The sequence below is a fragment of the Aulonocara stuartgranti genome (assembly GCF_965226115.1).
Source record: "Aulonocara stuartgranti genome assembly, chromosome: 19".
NCBI classification, from domain to species: Eukaryota; Metazoa; Chordata; class Actinopteri; order Cichliformes; family Cichlidae; genus Aulonocara; species Aulonocara stuartgranti.
Window position 1 is genome coordinate 7,885,001 of NC_138955.1, and position 22,735 is coordinate 7,907,735.

General features: G+C 40.3%; 3 protein-coding genes across 4 annotated transcripts; 2 read left to right on the forward strand and 1 right to left on the reverse strand.

The window, feature by feature from the left end:
- Nucleotides 1–5,893: 5,893 nt before the first annotated feature.
- On the forward strand, nt 5,894–17,849 carry LOC309694895 (actin, alpha cardiac muscle 1). Its single transcript, XM_082515136.1, has 7 exons — nt 5,894–5,953; nt 6,508–6,646; nt 6,870–7,194; nt 7,287–7,448; nt 7,668–7,859; nt 17,280–17,461; nt 17,534–17,849. Exons 2-7 carry the CDS (start codon nt 6,518–6,520, stop codon nt 17,675–17,677), a joined length of 1,134 nt encoding a protein of 377 aa, XP_082371262.1. The 5' UTR covers nt 5,894–5,953; nt 6,508–6,517; the 3' UTR covers nt 17,678–17,849.
- Nucleotides 8,603–16,771, reverse strand: LOC309694897 (uncharacterized protein). The gene is made up of 5 exons (XM_082515138.1): nt 16,657–16,771; nt 11,206–11,257; nt 10,224–10,379; nt 9,895–9,990; nt 8,603–9,707 (listed from the first exon to the last, which is right to left on the reverse strand). The coding sequence occupies exons 3-5, from the start codon at nt 10,335–10,337 to the stop codon at nt 9,468–9,470; spliced, it is 450 nt and encodes a 149-aa protein (XP_082371264.1). The 5' UTR covers nt 10,338–10,379; nt 11,206–11,257; nt 16,657–16,771; the 3' UTR covers nt 8,603–9,467.
- A 500-nt stretch (nt 17,850–18,349) lies between the features above and the next one.
- Nucleotides 18,350–22,462, forward strand: LOC309695450 (gap junction delta-2 protein). 2 transcript variants are annotated; one of them, XM_082516112.1, is made up of 2 exons: nt 18,350–19,546; nt 20,266–22,462. In XM_082516112.1, exons 1-2 carry the CDS (start codon nt 19,476–19,478, stop codon nt 21,107–21,109), a joined length of 915 nt encoding a protein of 304 aa, XP_082372238.1. In that variant the 5' UTR covers nt 18,350–19,475; the 3' UTR covers nt 21,110–22,462. The 2 variants fall into 2 exon arrangements, with proteins under 2 accessions (XP_082372238.1, XP_082372239.1); XM_082516113.1 differs by lacking the exon at nt 18,350–19,546 and adding an exon at nt 19,547–19,983 and having other exon boundaries at nt 20,266–22,461.
- The last annotated feature ends 273 nt before the right edge of the window (nt 22,463–22,735 follow it).

The window sequence follows — 22,735 nt, forward strand, 5'->3', positions numbered from 1 at the left end:
ACAGTAAGTTCACTGTACTCAAACAGCCTTCACAGTCAAATTCAATAGATAACCTTGGGTGGAACAGCAGATTTGTACCATAGAAGTTTAGGCCACAAATTCTCTGCAACTGTGTGGTGCTATCATATCAACATGGACCAAAATCTCCGAGGAATGTCTCTAGCACTTTGTTGAATCTATGCCATAAAAGATTAAGGCAGTTCTGAAGGAACTGAACTAAAGGAGTCCAACTCTGTATTAGCAAGGTGTAGCTAATAAAGTGTAAAGTGTCCGGTATATATATTCACTGCAAACATCACAGTAAGTTCAATGAAAAAGTCAGCTCAAAGGTCCATCTGAAGCACCTTACCTTCTTTTATCTTGTAATATACATACTTTTTGATGCTGGTGGTGAGATGAACAGCACCACATGAAACGGAATTAGTTCAAGTTCAAGTTCAACTTTATTGTCACTTCAACCATATACAGTTTAAAAATACACAGTGAGGCGAAACAACGTTCCTCCAGGAACCAAGGTGCTACAAGACAAGTTAGTGCAAAAAAATAATAATATATAATATATCTAGTAATAATATTGTGCAAAAGAGCATTTACAGGTTGGTGTGTGCGATGGTTTGGTGGTGTAGGTCCGTGTGTTTGCGCTTTGTGTTGGTTAGTCAGTCCAGTCTCAATGTTTTGAGGTATTTGAGTTAAGCTGAGTGATAATGTTAGTGTATGTGTGTGTGTGCGTGTTTATCAGTCAGTCCCTTTTTGCTGAGGAGACGGATGGCTTGTGGAAAAAAGCTGTTGCACAGTCTGGATGTGTGTGCCCGAATGCTTCGGTACCTTTTTCCAGATGGCAGGAGTGTAAAGAGTGTGTGAGAGGGGTGTGTCCGATCAGCCACAATGCTGGTGGCTTTGCGAATGCAGCGTGTGGTGTAGATGTCCTCAATAGAGGGTAGAGAGACCCCGATGATCTTCTCTGCTGTTCCCACTATCCGCTGTAGGGTCTTGCGGTCTGATATGGCACAGCTCCCAAACCAGACAGTGATGCAGCCGCTCAGGATGCTCTCAATAGTTCCTCTATAGAAGGTGGTCAGGATCGGTGGTGGAAGCCGGGCCTTTCTCAGTCTTCTCAGAAAGAAGAGACGCTGTTGGGCTTTCTTGTGCAGGGAGCTGGTGTTGAGGGACCAGCCGAGGTCCTTCTCCAGGTGTACGCCCAGGAATTTGGTGCTGTCAACGATCTCCACAGAGGAGCCATTGATGCTCAGCGGTGAGTGGTCGCCTCGTGTCCTCCTAAAGTCAACAACCATCTCTTTTGTCTTGTCAACATTCAGAGACAGGTTGTTGTCCTTACACCAGTCCGTTAGTCTCTGCACTTCCTCTCTGTACGCTGACTCGTCGTTCTTGCTAATGAGACAGCTCAAAAGAAATCCCAAAGGGGCAGATGGGGTCATGAAATAGCAGTGCATAACTGAACTATTTATTGGAGGGAAAATGCGCTGTACTTTCATGCGGGAAAATGCGCTGTACTTTCATGCGGCATAGTTTCCTTTGGAGTGTGGAGCAGATTTACCTCCATAACAGCATCTCTGAAACCAGTAGGGTGCATGACGCAACACAAGCAGCGTGTTAGAATTGCAAATATGTATATGCTGTGGAGGCTAACTAAAACAGCTGAAATGTGTGCGAGGCAAAAAGCAAAAGCCTGTTTAGCTGTGCGTCCTCGGGTGCGCTGGTTCTTTGCTTAAAAAGTCAGAAGCTTCCCTATCAGTTTTGACTGGCATCATGTGTTCTCAGCCACCACCAAAATAGCTCAGGATTCAACACTTAGGAGCGCCTCTAAATACTTACCAAAATACTCTTGCCGAGCAGCCTACCTACAAATCTGTGTAGCTGTCATTGTTGAAGCTTATTCAAATTTGATTCATAAATTATTCATGTTCAAACTAAACTGCTTCTTATCCCCATTTTCTAGCCCTCACTATTGACTGAAACTGTGACAAAACTTCAATCATTCTTTCAAATGCCGGCTATAATCTGACACAGATTTCTTTAATAAATGAAGTAGCCAATGCCCAAATGCATATTGCAATATTTATGTGGGTGCAATATGAGACCTAGTTACATTGCTTTTTGTCTGCCCAATTCTGCTCCCAAATATCCAGAGGAGAAAAGTCACTTGCGAAAAGCCAGATTTTAATTCAACTTTGTCTGCTTTTCACTCCAGAAATCTTGGCAGAGGATACAGAAGGCAATGGGCCTTGATGCTGATTGAGAGAGAGAGAGAGAGAGAGAGAGAGAGAGAGAGAGGGAGAAAGAGAGAGAGGAGCTAGTAAATTTTTTATTGGGGTCTGAGACTGGCTATGGAAAAAGTCTGTTCCTGTTGGCTTCAGGGAAACCTGGGAGGCAAAAAGAGGGAAGATGAGTATACACTTTCCCCATTCAATTGGCCACATACTGCTCTGTAATTTCTCCCCCAAACACAGGCGTGCGCATGCACACAAAAACACACGGTGATGTGGATGCTAGCTATATAAGTAAATATCAGTTTGCCATTCGTCTGGACACCAGGAGGGAGAACTTCTCCTGGTCTCAGAATCTTTGCAAAGTTTTTTGTTGTTGTAGTTGTTCTTTGTATCTTGTCTACAAAATGCCCTTCAATAGAAACAACAAGTGGGAATTCTACCTTTAATGGGAATCACCAAATGGGAATTTGGGGTTTTATTTTTCCCATAGCTGGTTACATTAAACAGTCACCAAATTCTGCATCAAAAAAATGAATATATATAATACCATAAGCATGTTTGGACCCATTATTTTGTGCAATCTAGTATATGAAAATGCTACACCCAGTATGCTCAAATAATTTAAATCAGGAAATAGATGATCACAGACTAAGTAAACAAGTATAAATATTTCACCACGGATGTCTTTAAGTCAACATCCCCCAAAGTAAAGAGGTTTGACCCAGTTTTACTGTGCTGCATTAAGACCTTAATTATGGAAATATGATTAATTAGTTAACAGTGTAACTACATTACAAAAAATCTTATAAGTAGATTCATGCAAAGTTTTGTTTTGCAAAGATTTACACAATTATAGACTAAAATTAGTCTATTAATTGTGTTTTTCATTATTCAATTGAATGAATCATAAACAATTTTAACAAAAAAGATATTGTTTAAGTGATTTATTGGGAAAAACATGTTTAGACTGCAAAATATGAATTTCTTGTTGGTGTTTTTTGTGAATTGTATATTAGTTAATTTGAATAGTAAAAGTTAGTTATAGAAAACAAACAAATGCACTAAGAATTGTGATATTGTTTAGATTACTCAATTAAAAATGTAACATTTTCCGTGTGTGTGTGTAGGCAGATGTGATAGACCTAAACTTGGACTTTCTTCGCCAAAATCAGCACTTATTTTCTCTTCAGAGTAGCTTCATGAGCTTATTATGTAACAGATGTTCATAAAGTCTAAAAACTGGAAACTGTGCACTTTAGGAAAGTGCAGCTTACTGTCCAAGTATCAGTGATAATGAATGAGCAAATGCTTGCAGTGTAACTTCAGGCATAGTGACAGTGATCCAAACCGTGCGCTCCTTTGCGGTACCCAGCAGAAGACTTTAACTTAAGCCAACAACATGTCACTCAGTATTCAGTGCACGGGCCAGAAAGAGGACACCCAGTTTTCACTGAGCAATATGCTTCATGTCTTCTTTTGGCTGTGACCTTTCAGTGGCTCCTGGTGCTCAAGAAAGATGAATGTTGGAATGGCCAAAGCATTTCCAGACAGTTTATATCAAGCGAGCTTCTGATGAACCGATTAAATGCTTCAGTCCTGGGACATTTCAACAGCCCTTCACTTTTCCCACCTAGGTACAACACCTTGCCTCTATCAGGTGAATGACTTCCATCCAGGCTGGGTTCATTAAAAAGACTTGCGCTTTATTAATGATGAATTCCCCATAGAAAATCAATATACTTTTTTGTTCTGGACAGTTTTTGTCCTTATTAGCTCATCTCCACTGCTGAGTAATGATGATGATCTCCGGAGGGGTTGTGAGCGGGACAAGAACGATCATGCCACAATGATTTAATCTCAGTAACTGCTAAAGTGAAAGTCACACTACAGGATTATTGGAGCAGCCTCCAAGTGTCTCTGTGTATTTTTCAGGCACTGGTGTGAGCCTTTCACACCCGTGGAAAACAGGCTAGGAAAACAGACATAAAAATTATTTTATGGTTACACAATATGTATCCTAAGAACGAACCCTGGCAATGACAGAACCTGCAGAGAACAGCGGCTAACACTGAAATGTCATTTTCAAACTATAATATTTTGGAACACGGGCAAAGATGTCCACCTTAAGCTACAGTTACAGTGCTGGTCTACCTAGATGGACTTAACTTAGCTATGGTCAAAAACATATTAGGAATATATTTAAATGCTGGGGCAAAGGGATGCTTAAAGCAGACCACTGCCTACCAATTATTACATAACATCAAAACAAAGAGTCACACAGTGAAGGGTTATGGCTTGGGGTCGGGTGACAGCAGCATATGATTCATGGCTTGCTGTGCCCTTTTGTCTTGTCCTCCTTGTGGTGGTACCATCCACTGCTCTTAGCCAATGTTATTTTCCAGCCTTCAGAACTTGGGCTCTGTCTGTTTCAAGTATACTGGCAATGTCATTTCTTATGTCTTGTTCTTTCCTCAGTGCAGGAATAAAGAAAGAATATGGCACATGTCACAACAGAAGATTTCCCCTTTTCTTTATTGTTTTGATGTCGGAAACAGCAAATAGTATCAGCGTTACATCTGACTTATCTGCAAAGGTTTCCTACAAGGAAGAGTGAATTATCTCTGGCTGTTCTTACATCACAAGGTAATTATTAGAACAGTATTTGGTGTTTGAGGTAATACTATCTGTTCAGACAGAGAGAAAGAAACAAGTAGAAGTGCCTTCAGCATACCACAATGACCTTTGACATTATACTATGACCAAGTAATTGCCTCTATTTTTGACTGTGGGTTCATGCATGTATTTTATGCTCAATACACTCAATGCAAACACAACAGAAGGGGCTCAATCATGAACTAGAGTATATTCCAAAGGCAAACAAGCAGCATGCACTATGGCCACAACATTATTATTTTACAGAGAGACCATTACAATCATGGAAACTTAGATTTTATGGAAATATTTGAATGCATCTGTGAACATCTCTTTTCCTTTGCCTCGTGGCAAGTCGAGGATGTTAAACATATACATAGTCGCTGCACCAGAATGAGACTATTTCTTCAGGAAGATGCTTTGTTTAACACAAAACCAACACGAGAGGTTTGAAGCTTCTAAAAAGTCAAAGAGCTGCTCACACCAGGTTTGTGGCACAAGTGGTCTCTACACTTGGCACAGGCTGTGTCCTTTAAATCTACAAGCAAATATATTACAATAGCAAAAATGAAAAAAGAAAAAAAAAGCTGTGCATATATTGACCAATATTACACCTTTCAGTACTTATATGGACAGAATTGTGTAAACAATGATTATACAGGAAAGTGTAACCCATGTTTAAATGTAGGAATTTACTTAGTTTGGCTGGGTTCAAACAATTCTGTAAGATAGAAATGTGTGACTAGATTAGAACTTTTCCAGACACGGCGATGTTTCTAAATAATCCTACAGTGATTTATCGAGAGGGATCAAAAGAAAGCCTCTCATTGTCTCTTTGTCCGCATCCCTGTCGTCCATAAATGGGGAGCAGGCACAAATGGGGATATCCCTCTACTTGTCATGCCTTTCATGGAGAAGCTGTTGTCAATGGGGCAGTGGGCTACCAAATATGGAGAAGGGGTCGCACTGGTTGGCCCCTTCTCGTGGACACTGTCAGAGTATAAACTGGCGGGGCATGACATTTCAGCACCCCTGGTTTACACACTCAAGAGTCGGCCTCTGGTGCTGATCTGGTGAGTACTCACAGCTGATCAAACGGGAGTGAAAAAATGACAAACACTGGATTTATTACACTAGGATCGATCCAGGACTTTAATGCAAACGGCAATGACCTCCATCTTTTACTTACAAGAATCATTATCTAAATTAAACCGATCATTTCATCAAAAGCGACATGTGGATCATCAACTTCTTTTGTGGATTACAACTGATGCAAAGTCCTAACAACGCTTTTACGCTACACAGCGCTAGTGTTAGTGACTTAAATATCTGAATAAACAACTCTCAAATTCGTGAAATATGTAGTTTGTTATGTGATATATTACATAAAACTAATTTAGTATTATCCATAACCAGTTTCTGGCTTCAGGATCCACCAAAAACGATCTTATGTGTGCTGTTTGCGCTGAACCTATAAAGAGAAGGGAACCTCTTTAATCCCCCAATCAAAAAACAAACAAACAAACAAAACAACAACAACAAAAAACCCCACAACAAAACAAAAAGAACAGGACAACTGTTATCGGAACTAATTGTGCTCGTGCGCGCACCCGCCTGTCTGTTGCAGACCTGCCGCCATGTGTGACGACGAGGAGACTACAGCCCTGGTGTGTGATAACGGTTCTGGACTGGTGAAGGCGGGTTTCGCCGGAGATGACGCACCACGCGCGGTGTTCCCTTCCATTGTTGGTCGCCCACGTCACCAGGTAATTTAAACTGTTCATAAACACAACAGTGGCACTGTAGAGACGTGTATGCATGATTTATACTTAATCAAAAATAATCTCAGGCTTTGCAAGGATAAGCAGAGTTGTGCGTAATTACGCACGCATCTATTGTTTACACTGGAGGAAACCCACCAGCCATGTTTTGTTCTAATCATCAGTAAATCCTTCACTACATCACTTCACCGATTCCTGATGTTTTCAGGGCGTCATGGTTGGTATGGGCCAGAAGGACTCCTACGTCGGGGACGAGGCCCAGAGCAAAAGAGGAATCCTGACACTAAAGTATCCCATCGAACACGGCATCATCACCAACTGGGACGACATGGAGAAAATCTGGCACCACAGCTTTTACAACGAGCTGCGCGTGGCCCCAGAGGAGCACCCCACTCTATTGACAGAAGCCCCCCTCAACCCAAAGGCCAACAGAGAAAAGATGACACAGATCATGTTTGAGACTTTCAATGTCCCCGCAATGTATGTGGCCATCCAGGCAGTGCTGTCCTTGTACGCTTCTGGGCGTACCACAGGTATGACACAGACCTCCGACAGGTGCTGTGCAGCATTTGAGTAGATTAAAAAAAGGTACATTAAATGTTTACATATTCTCTGTTGGCTCTAGGTATTGTCCTTGACTCCGGTGATGGTGTGACCCACAATGTCCCCATCTATGAAGGGTACGCTCTTCCCCACGCCATCATGCGCTTAGACTTGGCCGGCCGTGACCTCACAGATTACCTCATGAAGATCCTGACGGAGCGTGGTTATTCTTTTGTCACAACCGGTGAGTGTAAAGCGTTAGTCACAAATTTCAAACACGGGCGACCTGTAAAGCACTAAAACATCACTCAAACATCATTTACTTTTACTTTACTTTTATTTTGTTTTATTTCAACAATCGTGTTGATACAAAGAATTATTATAACACGGTATCAGAGGAGATATTTATCTTGTGTCCAAGTACATTTTTTCTGACTACAACGCGCCTGTCTATCTCCGTCAGCTGAACGCGAGATTGTTCGTGACATCAAGGAGAAGCTGTGCTACGTCGCTCTGGACTTTGAAAACGAGATGGCCACCGCCGCCTCATCCTCTTCTCTAGAAAAGAGCTACGAGTTGCCCGACGGCCAGGTCATCACCATCGGCAATGAGCGTTTCCGCTGCCCGGAAACCCTCTTCCAACCCTCATTCATTGGTGCGTAAAAGCGAACACAACATCTAAGCACTAATTTAATTGCAGTGACACTGTTGAAATGTCGCGCTGAATTAACTGTAAGTCCCTGCAATAGTCATTCACGTATAGTCTGACCTTCACTGCAATGTACAGACTGTTAAACTCACTTTCTTCTGGTGTAAGGAACGTTTCGATCAGCTCAATTCCTTCCATTGCTGGAACTTGTTACAATATTAATGTGAACCAATCGTGAAGCAGGAGGGGTAGCTGTCAGTCAAAGAATCAGTCTAATATCTGGGTTTTAATATGGCTCTCAATATTTAATGCTTGCTTATAACTGTTAATTATTCCTTAGGCCTATTCATAGAATACTACCCCACATTTGTACACTGAAAAAAATGTTTTGTTCAATTTACTCAATTTTTTTATGACAAGTGGTTGCACGAAATAAATTTGTTTGAATCCAGAAATATTTTTTAAGTACACTGAATTTAATTTAAGCGAGTAAAACCAACATATATTTTTAAGCTACTTTAACTTAACTGTTGTGGATACGTCTTAGTCAAATATTATTAGTAAGTCCAACTAAGGTCGTGTTAATGTTAAATGAATAATTTGTTTCCTTTACACTTATGTCCCAAACTTATATTCAAATCAATCAAATTGTTAATTTCTCTCTATTTCAATTAAGTTAAGTTTACTTAAAAAATATTGCTTACCCTGATTTGTAGTTTTTAAAAACGTCAGTAATGAAAACTACAACATTCTTTCACATCATTTATTAATGCAAAATTTGTTGCAAACAGAATAAGAATCCACATCTCTAAGGGAAATTGCTGCAATTTGTATAATACAAATTACAAAACTTTTGCCTATGAACTAGTAGCTTTAAAAAGCTGTATTCAAACAAAACAGAAACAACAGACAAGAGAAATGTTAACCAATGTTTCTCTTCCTCTAAAAAAGAAAAAACAAACAAACAAACTCCTTACATAAAAGAATAAAACACTACCAGCAGTATAATGTATCACAATTAGAAACTGATGCATCCACAAACTAACCAGTTTCAGACTTGCTGTTCTGCGATCCATATTTAGAAATTGCATTTTAATAAGGTAATTAGACTTAAAATTAAACTTGTGTTTTCCTTACTGCTTATTGACCACTGTCTTTCCATTCTAGTCCTTCCTTGAAGATTCTGAATGTTTTACATATTTTCTGACCTAACATACTCGCTTCAAAACAATTAATAGTCTTTAAAGTGTTACCAGTGTGGTAATCATGAATGTTTTTTTTTTTTTTTTATCCGGTTGAGTTAACACTGATTATACGCAGGGCAGCAGCTATAACTGAATAATTACAAAGTTGCTCTTCAAGCTACTCAAATGTACCACACGTGAAACATTCATTATTGAAAGTTAAAATGTTCAATCGAAACATAACACAGAACAAATGATGGTTGTACAAGAGTTTCACTCCTATTCACAAGAGCACCAGTCATTGGTAATTTACATAACAGCATTCTCTTGATGTGTTATTTTAGAAATCTTCCTATCCAGTAGCAATTTTGTTCTTCAGCCCAAAGACTTTGGGGGAGAGCTTTTCACCATCGAATCCCATCAACACTTTCTAAATGAATTCATAATAGTCCTTCAATTCCTTGGGGAAGGCTAGGTTTAGTGCATAGATTACTCCAAGCATCAATGCACAAGCTTGGGCCAGAGATCCAATGTTGTCCATGACTATCTCCCCTTCAACAAATATTCCAATGTCATCATAATGTCCATTTTGTCCATCCTCCCTGTTGATGACATAAATGCCCATGGTGTGCTTCTTCAGGTCTCTCTGGATATCATCTCCTTCAATGTCCTAAACATTTAATAAAAAGGTAAAAGAAAAAACAATTAACTCTACAATTAAATTCCAATCTAGTCGTTTGTGTGTGTGTGTGTGTGTGTGTGTGTGTGTGTGTGTGTGTGTAATACACACACACACAGATATCTATCTAAAAAGTGTGTGTATAGATGACTTGCTTACAATGACTTAAATGACTTACAAAGAACTCCCGAATAAGGCTTCCGTCCTCTTCACCAAGGTAGAGGCAAAGTGCCCTGAGAACTGCTTCCCTTTTCACTTTAACATCACTTTCAGCCTGTTTAAAGAGAGTTGCTGATTAAACCAATTTGGAAAAAAGAACAATGTCTGACATTCGCAATAAGTAAATTTTATCATATGTCAGTTCAAACATAGTAAATAAAATTTATATATGAAATTTCAAAATTTAGATTGCTTGGCTGGTCACCTAAAACGGCTTATTGGACTCACCAGTGACCTGCCACTTAAGACAAAAGAAATCCAAATAGAATTTGCAATATTCAGATTTACCTCTTGCATGATCTGCAAGTGGTGGGCAAGTTTCTGCCCAGAAACACCGCCCTTCTTCTGGAAAACTGTCATCAACTGAGGTGTAATTCTGTCTAACTGTGCCGCGAAGGTCATCTCCAGTTGAAGTGTTGTAATACACTGGAATTCAGCATTTACCTGTATCTCACACACACACACACACACACACACACACACACAGAAAAAAAGAAGACTGGTGCTTAATCATTGGTATGATTATTTTGTTATTTCTTCATTAAATGCTACAATGCAATTGCCATCACTTCATAAAGCATGATTATCATATGGGTTAGTATACAGTGCATGAAGGATGTTACTACTGTTAATCAAAGAAGAAATGAATGGCATCAGTCCATTTAACGGGTTTAAAGGGTTTTAAAAAGCAGATATTTGTCTGTTTCAGGTGGTTGGCAACACATTTTCCTGTGCTCTTTGTCCACTGGTGGGAGTGTCTCACCTGTGAGGTCAGCGGGGCAGAACTCTGCCATCAGCAACAGAGAGCAGAGAAAATTTAGATGTGCAACTAAAAACATGCTTGCCATGTAAGCCCCAAACATCTCTGAAATTGCTCTGCAAACTTCAGAGTACTTATACTTCAGGAGTCCTGTGGGTACCGTAAAGACTCATGTATGCAAACAAACCACATTTTTTTTTGCAATCTGATCCTTTTTCTCTTGGCTGTTTCCTTCAGGGATCACCACAGTGATCCACGTCCATCTAACCCTATGCTCTGCATCCTCTTAACTCACAAGAACTAAATTCCTGTTTTTCATTTCACTTTCGCAAGTTTTTTTTTTTCTTTTGTCCTGGATAAAAGAAATTTAATCATATATATTAATTGATATTAATTAATATCAATATTAATAATCACAAGAACCCTTAAGATGAGATAGATAAACTTGTCCCTGCAATACTGTGACAAATACTGTTGTGATAAATATGTAAGGAATTTGCATGTACTTACCAAAATAACACCATCTTCTTGAATAAACAGTAACACATAAGGGGAAGAAAATCTGCCAGAAAAGGAAGACAAATAAAAAAAATAAACTTTAGAAAGACAAACAATTACCGTTTCCAAGCCATTAGTGCATTACTTCATGATACTCCCTTGTAACAAAACAAATCTTACTTGTGCCTCTGTGCAAACTACAGATGGCACGATACCACTTTTTTATGTCCGATACCGATATCATAAATTTGATTATCTGCCGATGCCGATATGAATCCGATATAGTGTATTTTATAATAAATAAAACTGTTTTTATAAATATTTTGCTGCATTTTGTATAAGTTCATACTCAGTTTTAAAAACAAAACATTAAAGCTATTCTGTTATACCTGTATGCAAAAAATACACTGCACCCAAAATATTTTATACTTCAGCAATACTGATCAACCTAAAAAACTTACACCATCCTCCTTATTCAGGTATTCTAAACAGTACATAGAAATATTAAACTAACTAATAGGACTGCCAACTCCCAGCAAAAATATTAGGAAACCACCCCGCACCCTTCGCCAGATAATGCTTAATTGACGTAATCTACTTTAATGCACAGAAATCAATTATTTTTCTATAATAATTTGATTCAACATTTTTCTTCAATACAGTTGCAGACAGCGCAGACAGCGTACCTTCCCAAAGGAAAAAGTGCTATATGTACTACTATTACTAGGGCATATATTAGACTTAATATTTACTACATACAATAATGGATCTCTATACATTTAACCAGATCACCACTTTGGTAGTAAGATTTAGAATAATTATTTATTAAAAGCTAGACATTTTAAATGAGAATAAGAAAGAAATTATGTCTTTGTGTCTCCCTTTCCCTGTTAATGCCCAACCTGGCCCCCTGGCAAAACTTTGCTAGATCCGCCCCTGCACAGTTACCAGATGTCAGCTACATAGAAAAGGATCCTGGTGTTATTTGTCTCTCATAAACAGTTCATAACTTCCCTTCAACTCATTCATGTGACCTAAAATGTAAACCTGTTTCTTCATTACCTGTTCAGCTCTAATGATTCAGTAAAAACTTCTCCTGGTTTCACCTTCATGTTTCCTTCTCACCACATATCCAAACTATCATGACCAGCAGCTATTACGGCTGTGGCTCCAGAAAACATAAGCGGATACTAGAAGTAATATTAAAAAAATTCTAGCAACAGCTTATCAAGCTTAAACGTGCTGCTGTTGTTTATCTGCCGTTTTCCTCTTTCTAACGCAAACTGGGTGACTAACAAATGAGAGAGACTAGCTACAGAAAAGCCGATCACCTGATAATCGATCAGTTTCATGATTGAAGTAGCAACAGGAGAGGGAGGGGGGAGAATGAGGGAAGAAGTTTTAGCTGTTCAGCATGAAGACACCGAATAACTCCAGCTTTGTGTCTTTTTTCATTCTAGCTGAAGTATAAAACAAATCGCTTCCTTTCCCCCTCAATACAAAACTCCGACAGCCAGTCCAGCTGTGGCTCCATACATCGGTTGTTAAGCTCAACATGAAAATACTATGCAAACATAAAGAGATGAACTTACACACTTGCTTTACTTCTCTGTGTTAGTTTTCTCTGAGATTAAATGCAGCGGTTTGGAAGCACGTAGTGAGGCTTTAAATGCTAAACCAGACCGCTGACAGGTCTTGCACTCAACAGCTCTATCAAGTGAAGCAACTTCTTTTCTGAGTTAATTTCAGTTCTGACAAACATCACTCTCAGTGCCTTTTGATCTCACATTTTTGGCAACCACTGAGTTATTCTCCTCCACAGTTTACAACCATTATTTTTTTCTGCACAAAAGACGTTGTGCAATGCCAATCCTACTTATTTCCTACTGCACCCCTGACTGTGCAGGTGCGTTCAGAAGCCCCCTCCCCCGCCCGACTATTCCTTAATGCCAATGTTGTGGCGGGAGGGACGATTTCTCAACTTAAAACTTCAGGCGACTGTACAGTGAACTTTACAGCTAACTACAGAGAAATTGCCTCGTTCCATAATTTGTTAGTACAAAGTGTGCCACAAGAACTAAGCTAAAAACATATGACATTTTAACGCATCAATACAATTACTCTTTTAATAGAGCAGTAGCTAATAGTAGTGATGGCCCGCTTGAAGCTGACGCTCCGGAGCGTGTGTCGAAAAAAAACAACACACTGGTTCAGAAGCACTGTGTCGAGGCTTGCTTCGTTTGGCAAAAGTCACGTGACCAGTGACGTCCGAAGCTTCATTACGCACGTAACTGCTTCGGTACCTGATTCAAACGGATATAAGGAAGTGAATCATCCACGGGATTCGTGGAGTGTGTTGATGGTGACAGAGAGCGAAGAGGTGATCATTCCACTGACAGATATGGAGCCAGCGAGGAAGAGAGGACATTCTGGCGTGTGGGAATATTTTGAGTTGATTTTGCTCAATTCATTTTATCTGCCGAAGTGAAAAACTTGAAATGTCCAAAATCATGTTTTCATAATGGAAATATCATTACAGCATATGACTTTAGGAACACTTCCATGTGAATTAAAGCTAATGAAGACTACAACAATGTATTTGACACTATACGTACATTACATTGCTACAGTTTAGAAAATCATTTTGTTTATTGTTTTTAGGTGATAGTCTGCAGGACCCAGGAATACCTGCATATCTACCAGCTTGCAGTGTAGTTCCTGCACTCCACAGCCTCTTCTGTTCCATGCAAGTGGATTTTCTCCAGGGCAGGAGAAACTATTTCTAAGAAAAGAAACAGACTCAGCCAGCGCACAGTAACACTAATCCTCTTTTTAAATGTAAATAACAAAAGGGCTACCTTACATAGATCATGTTTTTACTTTGCAAGTTCTTGATTAGGGGTGGGTTTTGATTATCGCCTTTCTGATTACAATCCATGCTAAATTGAATAAAGTGATATTGATTCATTAAAATCCCGTGTCGATTTGTAAATTAACATTATTATGCCTGAAACGCCAGCATCTCAGGTTAAACCTCACAACATGTCGTCAAACACCATGCAGCTAAAACAGTAACTGGGAGCAGGTTTACGGATTCTGCATACAAACGTGAACACAGAGCGCGGACCCGACGCGTCAGAGTCAGATTTTGGTGCGTCGTCGGGTCCGCGCTGTGTTTGCCTCTTTTTTCCCGCTGGCTTCTGCAGCTGCAGGTTTCATAACTCTCTGTTTACATCTCTAATTAAGTCTCACATGTGTCAGCTTTCTTTTAATAGATACGAAATTATGGATATATACTGTTAAATGATCAGAATTGTAATATTTCTGACTGAGGCAAAACTTTCCAGATTCCAATCAAATTGAATCAGATCCTGTATCGAATCAAAAATGATTCTACAAATCAGTGACGATGCAGCCGTACTCAGCTCCCTAAGCATTTTCCCTTTCCAGTTCACAATCAATCCCACCCCTAGGTCAAAAATATGTATAGGACAATTGGCCTCATCTAATATTTTGTATGAACCTGTCCAGCTGTCCAGTGATTAAACGACAAGTAGATGGAGGCAGGACTTCACAGCAGGGGCATACTCCATAATGTGCTGTGCATTCTCATATGTATATTATATATATTGCTCACTTATTGTATTTACCAACATCAAGGAGTTATGAGCAAAGAAAGGCCACACCATAGTGCATGTTTAAATAGGGAAAGTTTATTGATCAAAATGTATTACGCAGATACGCATTACATTTTTTTCAGCCCCCCAATCGAGAAAACAAAACCAATTACATGTTCAAAGCAACGGAACGGTGGCCCAATATCAGAGAGAACTCCACTCTTGAGTGAGCAGTGATAATTGAGCAGTCCGTTTTATTTTGCAGATTCAAGCTGCTCTTCAAAATTTTCACCACCAGATGTCACCGGAGAGGACTGTGTTGAAAAGCTTCGAGTAATGAACCGTTTTTCAATACAAGCTTCAGTGTAGTGATGGGATTTCCGGCTCTTTTTAGAGATCCGGCTCTTTCGGTTCGGCTCACTAAAAAGAGCCGGCTCTTTCGGCTCCGAACCGGCTCTTCAGGTTGTTTTGTTGCTTTAATTAATTTATTATTAACAATAATATAAAATTATGCACAAAAGGAATTACTAACGTAAAAACAAGTGGTTTTATTTATATATGTTTATATATAAATATATGCGGTGGCCCCTAGAGACAAAACACGTACAAACTCCAAAACACATTTCTAGCATGAACTGAACTTCCAAAGCAGAGCTACTAGATCACTTAAATTACACAATTGAAAGCATGTGTGTATTGTTTGTATATTTATACACAGGCACTCATATATATATTCAAATAATTTAAAAAAAAGTTCATTTACCTGTTATTACCACACACCAAATCCGGTCGTTGGTACTTGCTGGCTTGTGTAGCCACAAGATAACAAAGGCTCAACACTGCGCCCAGCATCCTGGAGCACTTCTGTTGTCTTTTGTACGTGTTTTGAGTTTTTATGTGCTTCTGAGTTTTTATATGCTTCTGAGTTTTTACGTGCTTCGGAGTTTGTACGTGTTTTTGGAGTTTTTACGTGTTTTGGAGTTTGTACGTGTTTTTACGTGTTTTGGAGTTTGTACATGCTTCAGAGTTCGTACGTGATTTGAAGTTTGTATGTGCTTTGTCTCTAGGGGCCACCGTAAATATACTTTTATTTATTCACTCCACATAAAATGTAATAAATAAATCACATAATACAAAAATCAACTATTCACATTTCAAGTTTTAACTATTTAAATTTTCAGCTTTTTCCTTTCACAAATTTAAAGTGAAAAGAACACAAAACACTGCAAACCACAACACAATTAAATATAAATTATAATATGAAAACTAAAAGAACATGCATATTCTCTGTCATATGGACCTGCATGAATAAACTTTCTCAATCCTTTATCATCTGCAACCGAAAATAGTTGTGGATGATTACTATACCTTTCTAATGTTGTTGTCCCTGCCTCTCTTTCTCTCTCTCTGGCTCTGTTCCTGTGCTACTGAGTGTAACTACCGCCCCTCCCCCCTCTGCCCAGCGTAAAGCACAAGGCTCGCGTGCAGAGTGAAGCGGGAAAAAAGTGCGAGAGAGAGGCTGAGAGAAAGAAAAAAAAAACAAAAACAAAACCCCACGTGACGGCTCGCGATAAGGAGCCGGCTCGCGTCGTTCACGTCAAAGAGTCGGCTCTAAGAGCCATTTCGTTCGCGAACGACCCATCACTACTTCAGTGCTTCGGAAAGCTTCATTTGGCCATCACTAGCTAATAGAGCACATAGCTAGCTTAAGTCAAATTCATGACAAAGTTCAGAGGTGTACAACTACTTAGACTTCTTTCTCCATGTGCACACGTCTTAAAGAGTCAACATGCTTTGACTGAGGTAAAAAAAATAAAACAAAAACGACCGTAAAAGGTTTACTTACCGAAGCTAGACCACCTTTATATGAAGTTGTGCGATTAACTTGAGCCCGCTTGCAGCACACAAAGAGTCCGCTTCTTCAGTCCGCGTGCAAAATGGTGGCCTGTCCTAACGCATGCGCAAAATGGCCCAGCAGGAGGCTATGAAAAACATACTTAAGCATTTTGAGCTACATTTAATTAACTAAAATTAATTGGATTAAAACGCAGGGAATGTATTCTGGAGTTACTCGAATTATATATGTAGACAGGAATTACTCATTTGAATTGAAAAGATATACCAAAATATAATATGCTATATTTAAAAGGAGACAATATCACTTCTTTCAGTGTACATGAATTGTTTTCTAAGCATATACACGTCTATTTCTCACATTTTTGACTAACTATGGCAACCAAGTGGAGCTTCAGATATATCCATCACCGATTTACCACCTTATTACCGTTAAATGCATATCAGTTGTCTAAAGCAGTGCCTTCCACTTCACATTGACCTTAGCTCCGCAAACATCAGCTGTTGGCGGAGCTGTCCCTTTCAGCACCTGTTGTGGCAGCTGACCGCGCTGTCAGATGTGTACTTTGCTGCACGAGGTAAAAACCCACTCACTTGTTCTGTGTGTTTGCCAAGGAATGGAATCCGCTGGCATTCACGAAACCACATACAACAGCATCATGAAGTGCGACATTGACATCCGTAAAGACCTGTACGCTAACAACGTTATGTCCGGCGGCACCACCATGTATCCGGGTATCGCTGACCGCATGCAGAAGGAAATCACAGCTCTCGCCCCCAGCACCATGAAGATTAAGGTAACTTAACACACTGTTGAATAACACATTTATTTGTAATTTTCCCAAGTTGACAAACGTGCTTGTGTTTAGATCATCGCCCCCCCTGAGAGGAAATACTCTGTGTGGATCGGCGGCTCCATCCTCGCCTCGCTGTCCACCTTCCAGCAGATGTGGATCAGCAAGCAGGAGTACGACGAGGCTGGACCCTCCATTGTCCACAGGAAGTGCTTCTAAGAGTCCACCTGCCCACCTCCGCATTGCACTCACCCTTTATTACCTCACCCTTTATTACAGCCGAAGTTACGACTAAAAGCAGCAATTCGCGCGTTGCTGTTAATGTTTTTTGTTTACACAAGTGCAATTTTACAAGTTTACAAGTTTATTAATAAACAAACAGCCTGCCCAGCCCCTTTCTTTCCTTCTCTCTTAAGCGCCAAAGCTTTGCCCTTTCATCACGTGACGGATGAGTAAAGGTTATTAAAGATTTGAATTAGAAAAGATTACAGTGAGCGGAGAGGATAAGCCACCTCATGAGAAATTAACCTAGCAAAGTTTCATTTAGTGAAAACGCCACCGTCACGTGACCAGAAAACCACGTCTCCGAGGTTAAGAAATGCAGATATATGGGGACACAAAGTGTTTGAAACCAGCTATAATTTTAATATAAAGAGGTCTGTGTAATAAAGCTCCTATATATGTATATGTATATATACATATACATTTTTTTTTGGGGGGGGGGGGGGGGGGGGCGCTTTGACTTAACATGTTCTATAAACCACACAATAGTCTAATATTAGCATGAGTACACAGTGCTGTGCCATAGGTTGAAGCCTCGGAGCGTTATACAGGGCGGGGTCACATATTTTGCTTCTATTTTTAAACTTCCACACAAACAGAGAGAGGCAGGCAGACAGGCAGGCTGCCTTGTAAAGCGATTAGCAGCTCGGATGGTACTTTCACTCTGTCACTGTATCCAGAGCATCATCTTTGCCCGAGGTGGAAACAACAGCTACCAACCGGGCAAAGATGACGGCGACATGGGGAGGAATCCTCCGGGTATGTAAAGCTGTCTGCTCCAAGAAAGAAATACTGCCTCCACTTAGCCCATAAAGCTGCATTCGCTTTGTGTTTCAGATATAACCTAGAACCGCAGATAAAACAATAGATTTTGTTAAAACTGATGCAATGTGAAACACTAGGTAGACGCAGCCTGCCTGTAAGTGTGTTTATCTATAAACTAAAACAAAAAAACAAAAAACAAAAACAAAAAAATCCCAGAAAAGTCCCCTTGACCTTGTTCTCAGAACACGGTGCCCCCACAAGCACTGTCCAGAAAATATAGATGTTGCTGTATGTGGCTGCACGTGCAGTTTTGTACCTCAATTTGTTAAGTAACAATACAGTGTACCGGTTTGATTCAAGCAAGCTATGCAAAAATGTATAAACCTTTGATTCTAGCACTCTGGACACCCTAGTCTACAGCAGAGTCCACTGGACGGTGCACGTTATGTCCCAAACTAAGTACCTGGAAATCAGAAACCCTGATACTTCTGGCTGCTCTCCACCGACCTGTCTGCACGTACGTGACGCGTGGGAGGGAGGGGGAAGACTACTTAAAGGCGGATTAACGCTGGCAAGACATTAAATCCAACCTCCCTCCATCCAGACGCAGCGCGCAGCCCATCAAACTGATCTGAAGATCGAAAATAGGAGGGCTTATAGTAATCAGCCCTTCAGACTCTCATGACAAGGAAAAGTGTGGCAACGTTGTGGGAGCGCTCGGCACACACAGCAGGACTGGCGCTGCGCGCTCAGCGCATAACCAACCAGATAGCGCGCAGAGAGAAAGAGAGAGACGAGGACGGTAGCAGCATCCCGTGACGGATGCATTTTTTTTTAGCTAAAATTGAGCCTTGTGGAGACTGACAACAGCAATAGACAGAAAGAAGCCGGACGGGAAATAAAACCCTTTCTTTTTGGAGAGATTTGAACACAGTGCCGTTGCGCTCTCGTCTCCTCCGGATGCTCAGAAATGGGGGAATGGACTATACTAGAGAGGCTCCTGGAGGCTGCTGTCCAGCAGCACTCTACTATGATCGGAAGGTAAGATGACCAACAAAAACCAAGATCAACCGAAGAAACGCAGCAGCCTCCAGGATCGTCTTTAGCATGGTTCCCAGTCCCCCGTTTTTGTCTTTTACCTCCAGGATCTTCTGTAGCATGGTGCCCAGTCTTCGTGTCTGTGTTGTGGATTTTTCTGTCTTGTTCCACAGATATCCTTTTTTTGTCGTCGTCGTCCTCCTCCTAAGCGAGACAGCTGAGTAGATCAGTTAACAGCTGTCTCTTCAGAACCTGGGATGGTGCTGCGAAGTTGAAAGCCTTAACTAAAATCCATGTGTCGTTTCATGTGTTCATTCATCCATTTATCCATTTGATGTTTGGTGGTGAGTTTGAGTGGTGGTTGTGCACTCATGGGTGGCAGACAAAGATTGAACGAGAGTCGGCGTTATCACCTCCTTCCATTAACAAAGCACACACAGGTACAGTAACGGCAACACCGATTCCTACATGTCATTCCCATTAAATCATAAAACACACGCTCTATATACAGACGTGACATTATCCATGAGAGAATAACGCTGTTAGAAGCACATAACACGTCAAAGAGCGTCCTGTTCCATCACTGGACAGCTCCCTACACCAACACGCCAGATTTGGACTCCAAGCGCATCAGCCACCGAGGCAGCGCGCAACTGAACCACGCTTACAGTAACCGTACATATTTACACGTATTTTCACATTGTTGTTTGCTTGCTTTTTAGGATCCTACTAACAGTGGTGGTCATCTTCCGGATTCTAATCGTAGCGATAGTTGGAGAGACTGTCTATGATGACGAGCAGACCATGTTTGTTTGTAACACCTTGCAACCGGGTTGCAACCAGGCATGCTACGACAAGGCATTCCCCATTTCACACATTAGATATTGGGTTTTTCAAATCATCATGGTGTGCACTCCGAGCCTTTGCTTTATCACATACTCGGTGCATCAGTCGGCCAAGCAGAAGGAGCGGCGCTACTCAACAGTCTATCTGACACTAGATAAGGATCAAGATTCGCTGAAACGAGACGAGAGCAAAAAGATAAAGAACACCATTGTTAATGGAGTACTTCAGAACACAGAGAACTCCACCAAAGAAGCCGAGCCAGACTGTTTAGAAGTCAAAGAGATCCCCAATTCGGCCATGAGAACTACAAAGTCCAAAATGAGGAGGCAAGAGGGCATCTCCAGGTTTTACATCATCCAGGTGGTTTTCAGAAACGCGCTGGAAATAGGCTTTTTGGTGGGTCAGTATTTCTTGTATGGATTCAACGTCCCCTCGGTGTATGAATGTGATCGCTACCCCTGCATAAAAGATGTCGAGTGCTACGTCTCCAGACCCACGGAGAAGACGGTGTTCCTGGTCTTCATGTTCGCTGTCAGTGGGTTTTGTGTGGTGTTGAACCTGGCAGAACTCAATCACTTGGGCTGGCGGAAAATCAAAACGGCCGTGCGAGGCGTGCAGGCTCGGCGAAAGTCCATTTATGAAATCAGAAATAAGGACTTGCCAAGGATGAGTGTGCCTAATTTTGGCCGCACTCAATCCAGTGACTCAGCTTATGTGTAACACACGTGGAAAAAAACATGTAAAAAACAAAAAACAAAAACCATGATGGACATGATGGACAGCTGTGCACGCCGAATTCGTGTCATGACTTAAAGAGTGGGCAATTTTTTTTTTAATTTGTTGGTCTTTGACAGACTTCATGGCAAGCGTGGATTACACGTTTGTTTACTTATTTATTCTTGCACTGATGCAACTTTTTAGTAACGTTTATACTCTGTAGGATGGTAAACGGAGACCATGTTAACGTGTTCACATATTTACTCTGGGGCTGTTCTGCTGTACTTGAAGAGAGTAAATGCAAAAATAATTGCACTAAGAGGTGAACACTTGAGAGCCTGACCTTATCCAAATGTGCTACTGACCTGACGGTGTTTTTAAGACATTTTCTTTCAACCTGTTTTGTTTTTGGCACCAACCTAATTAAATGGCACCATACAAAGGAAAAAAAATCAACCACCCAGATTTATATATAAATATAGATATATAAATCCTTACTGACTATGGTTCAGCGTAGATAAAACACATAAAGCTTACTTCATGTTTTTTTGTTGCCTGTGTTGCACCACTGACCTTAACACATGTATCCATTCCACTGCTTAATAGCTAACTTGCAAAACAGTATCTGGTGAATTTGCTGCAAAACGCTAACGTCTGTGATTTCCTTAATTTATGACACACCAAAGCGCCCACTGCTTTTATTTGTGAAGTGTTTTCTTGCTTTTGTGTAATCAAGTGCCATACTTGTATATAGACATAATATATATATATATAGATATGTATACATATGAATATATAAATATATAATAATCATCATGAAAGCCGATTCCCTGCTTGGATTATGCTAAATACCGCCTAATTTCTTATTTGCTTTAAATGTATTTGTTGTGATTTAAACGAAAAAGAAAAGAGATATAAAATTTTATCTGTTTTATTTTGCAAATGACTGGAAGAAGAAATGAAGTGCTACTCTTTTTTTATATACAAGAAATGTCTCTCCCCAAACCGAGCTGATAAAAACTGAAAAATAGCACAAAATTGAAATTTTTATCAAAGAACGGGCAATAGAAATCTGCTCTGGTGCTACAGTTTTTCATAGAATGGTTTTAAAATGTAACCGAAACAGATCAGAAAAAAACTAACATCTTTTTTTTCTGTGGAAAATAAAAGTGGGATTAATGTACACCAGAAATGTGTGAGGTGCAGTACTTTGTGTCCGCTGCTGGAGCTTTTTTGGAGCTGACCTATCACACAGATATCCAGTGGAAGTTTTGCCTTGGTGCAGTGAAGAATTAAGCCACACCCACTTAGTTAAAAAAAAAAGGAGGAAAAAAAGGAAAAGAAAAACCTACCGCAGGACACACCTTGTGCAGGATCTCACCAATCTGCAATGTGTTGCAACACTGATGCTGCTTCCACGAGGCGCATCAATACTTATGCTACATAAAGAAGTGGCCTGGGGGAACTTTTAGTCTATATGACATGCATCAAATCAGACACTGGCCTCAGCTCTGACAGAGTGTTTGGGTGATATATTACTGAGCAAACTGTTGTGAGAATTTACTTGTAATATTCAGGGATGAGAAAAGCTGATCATTATTCTGAATGCTGAAAGAGCTGCCCTTTCTC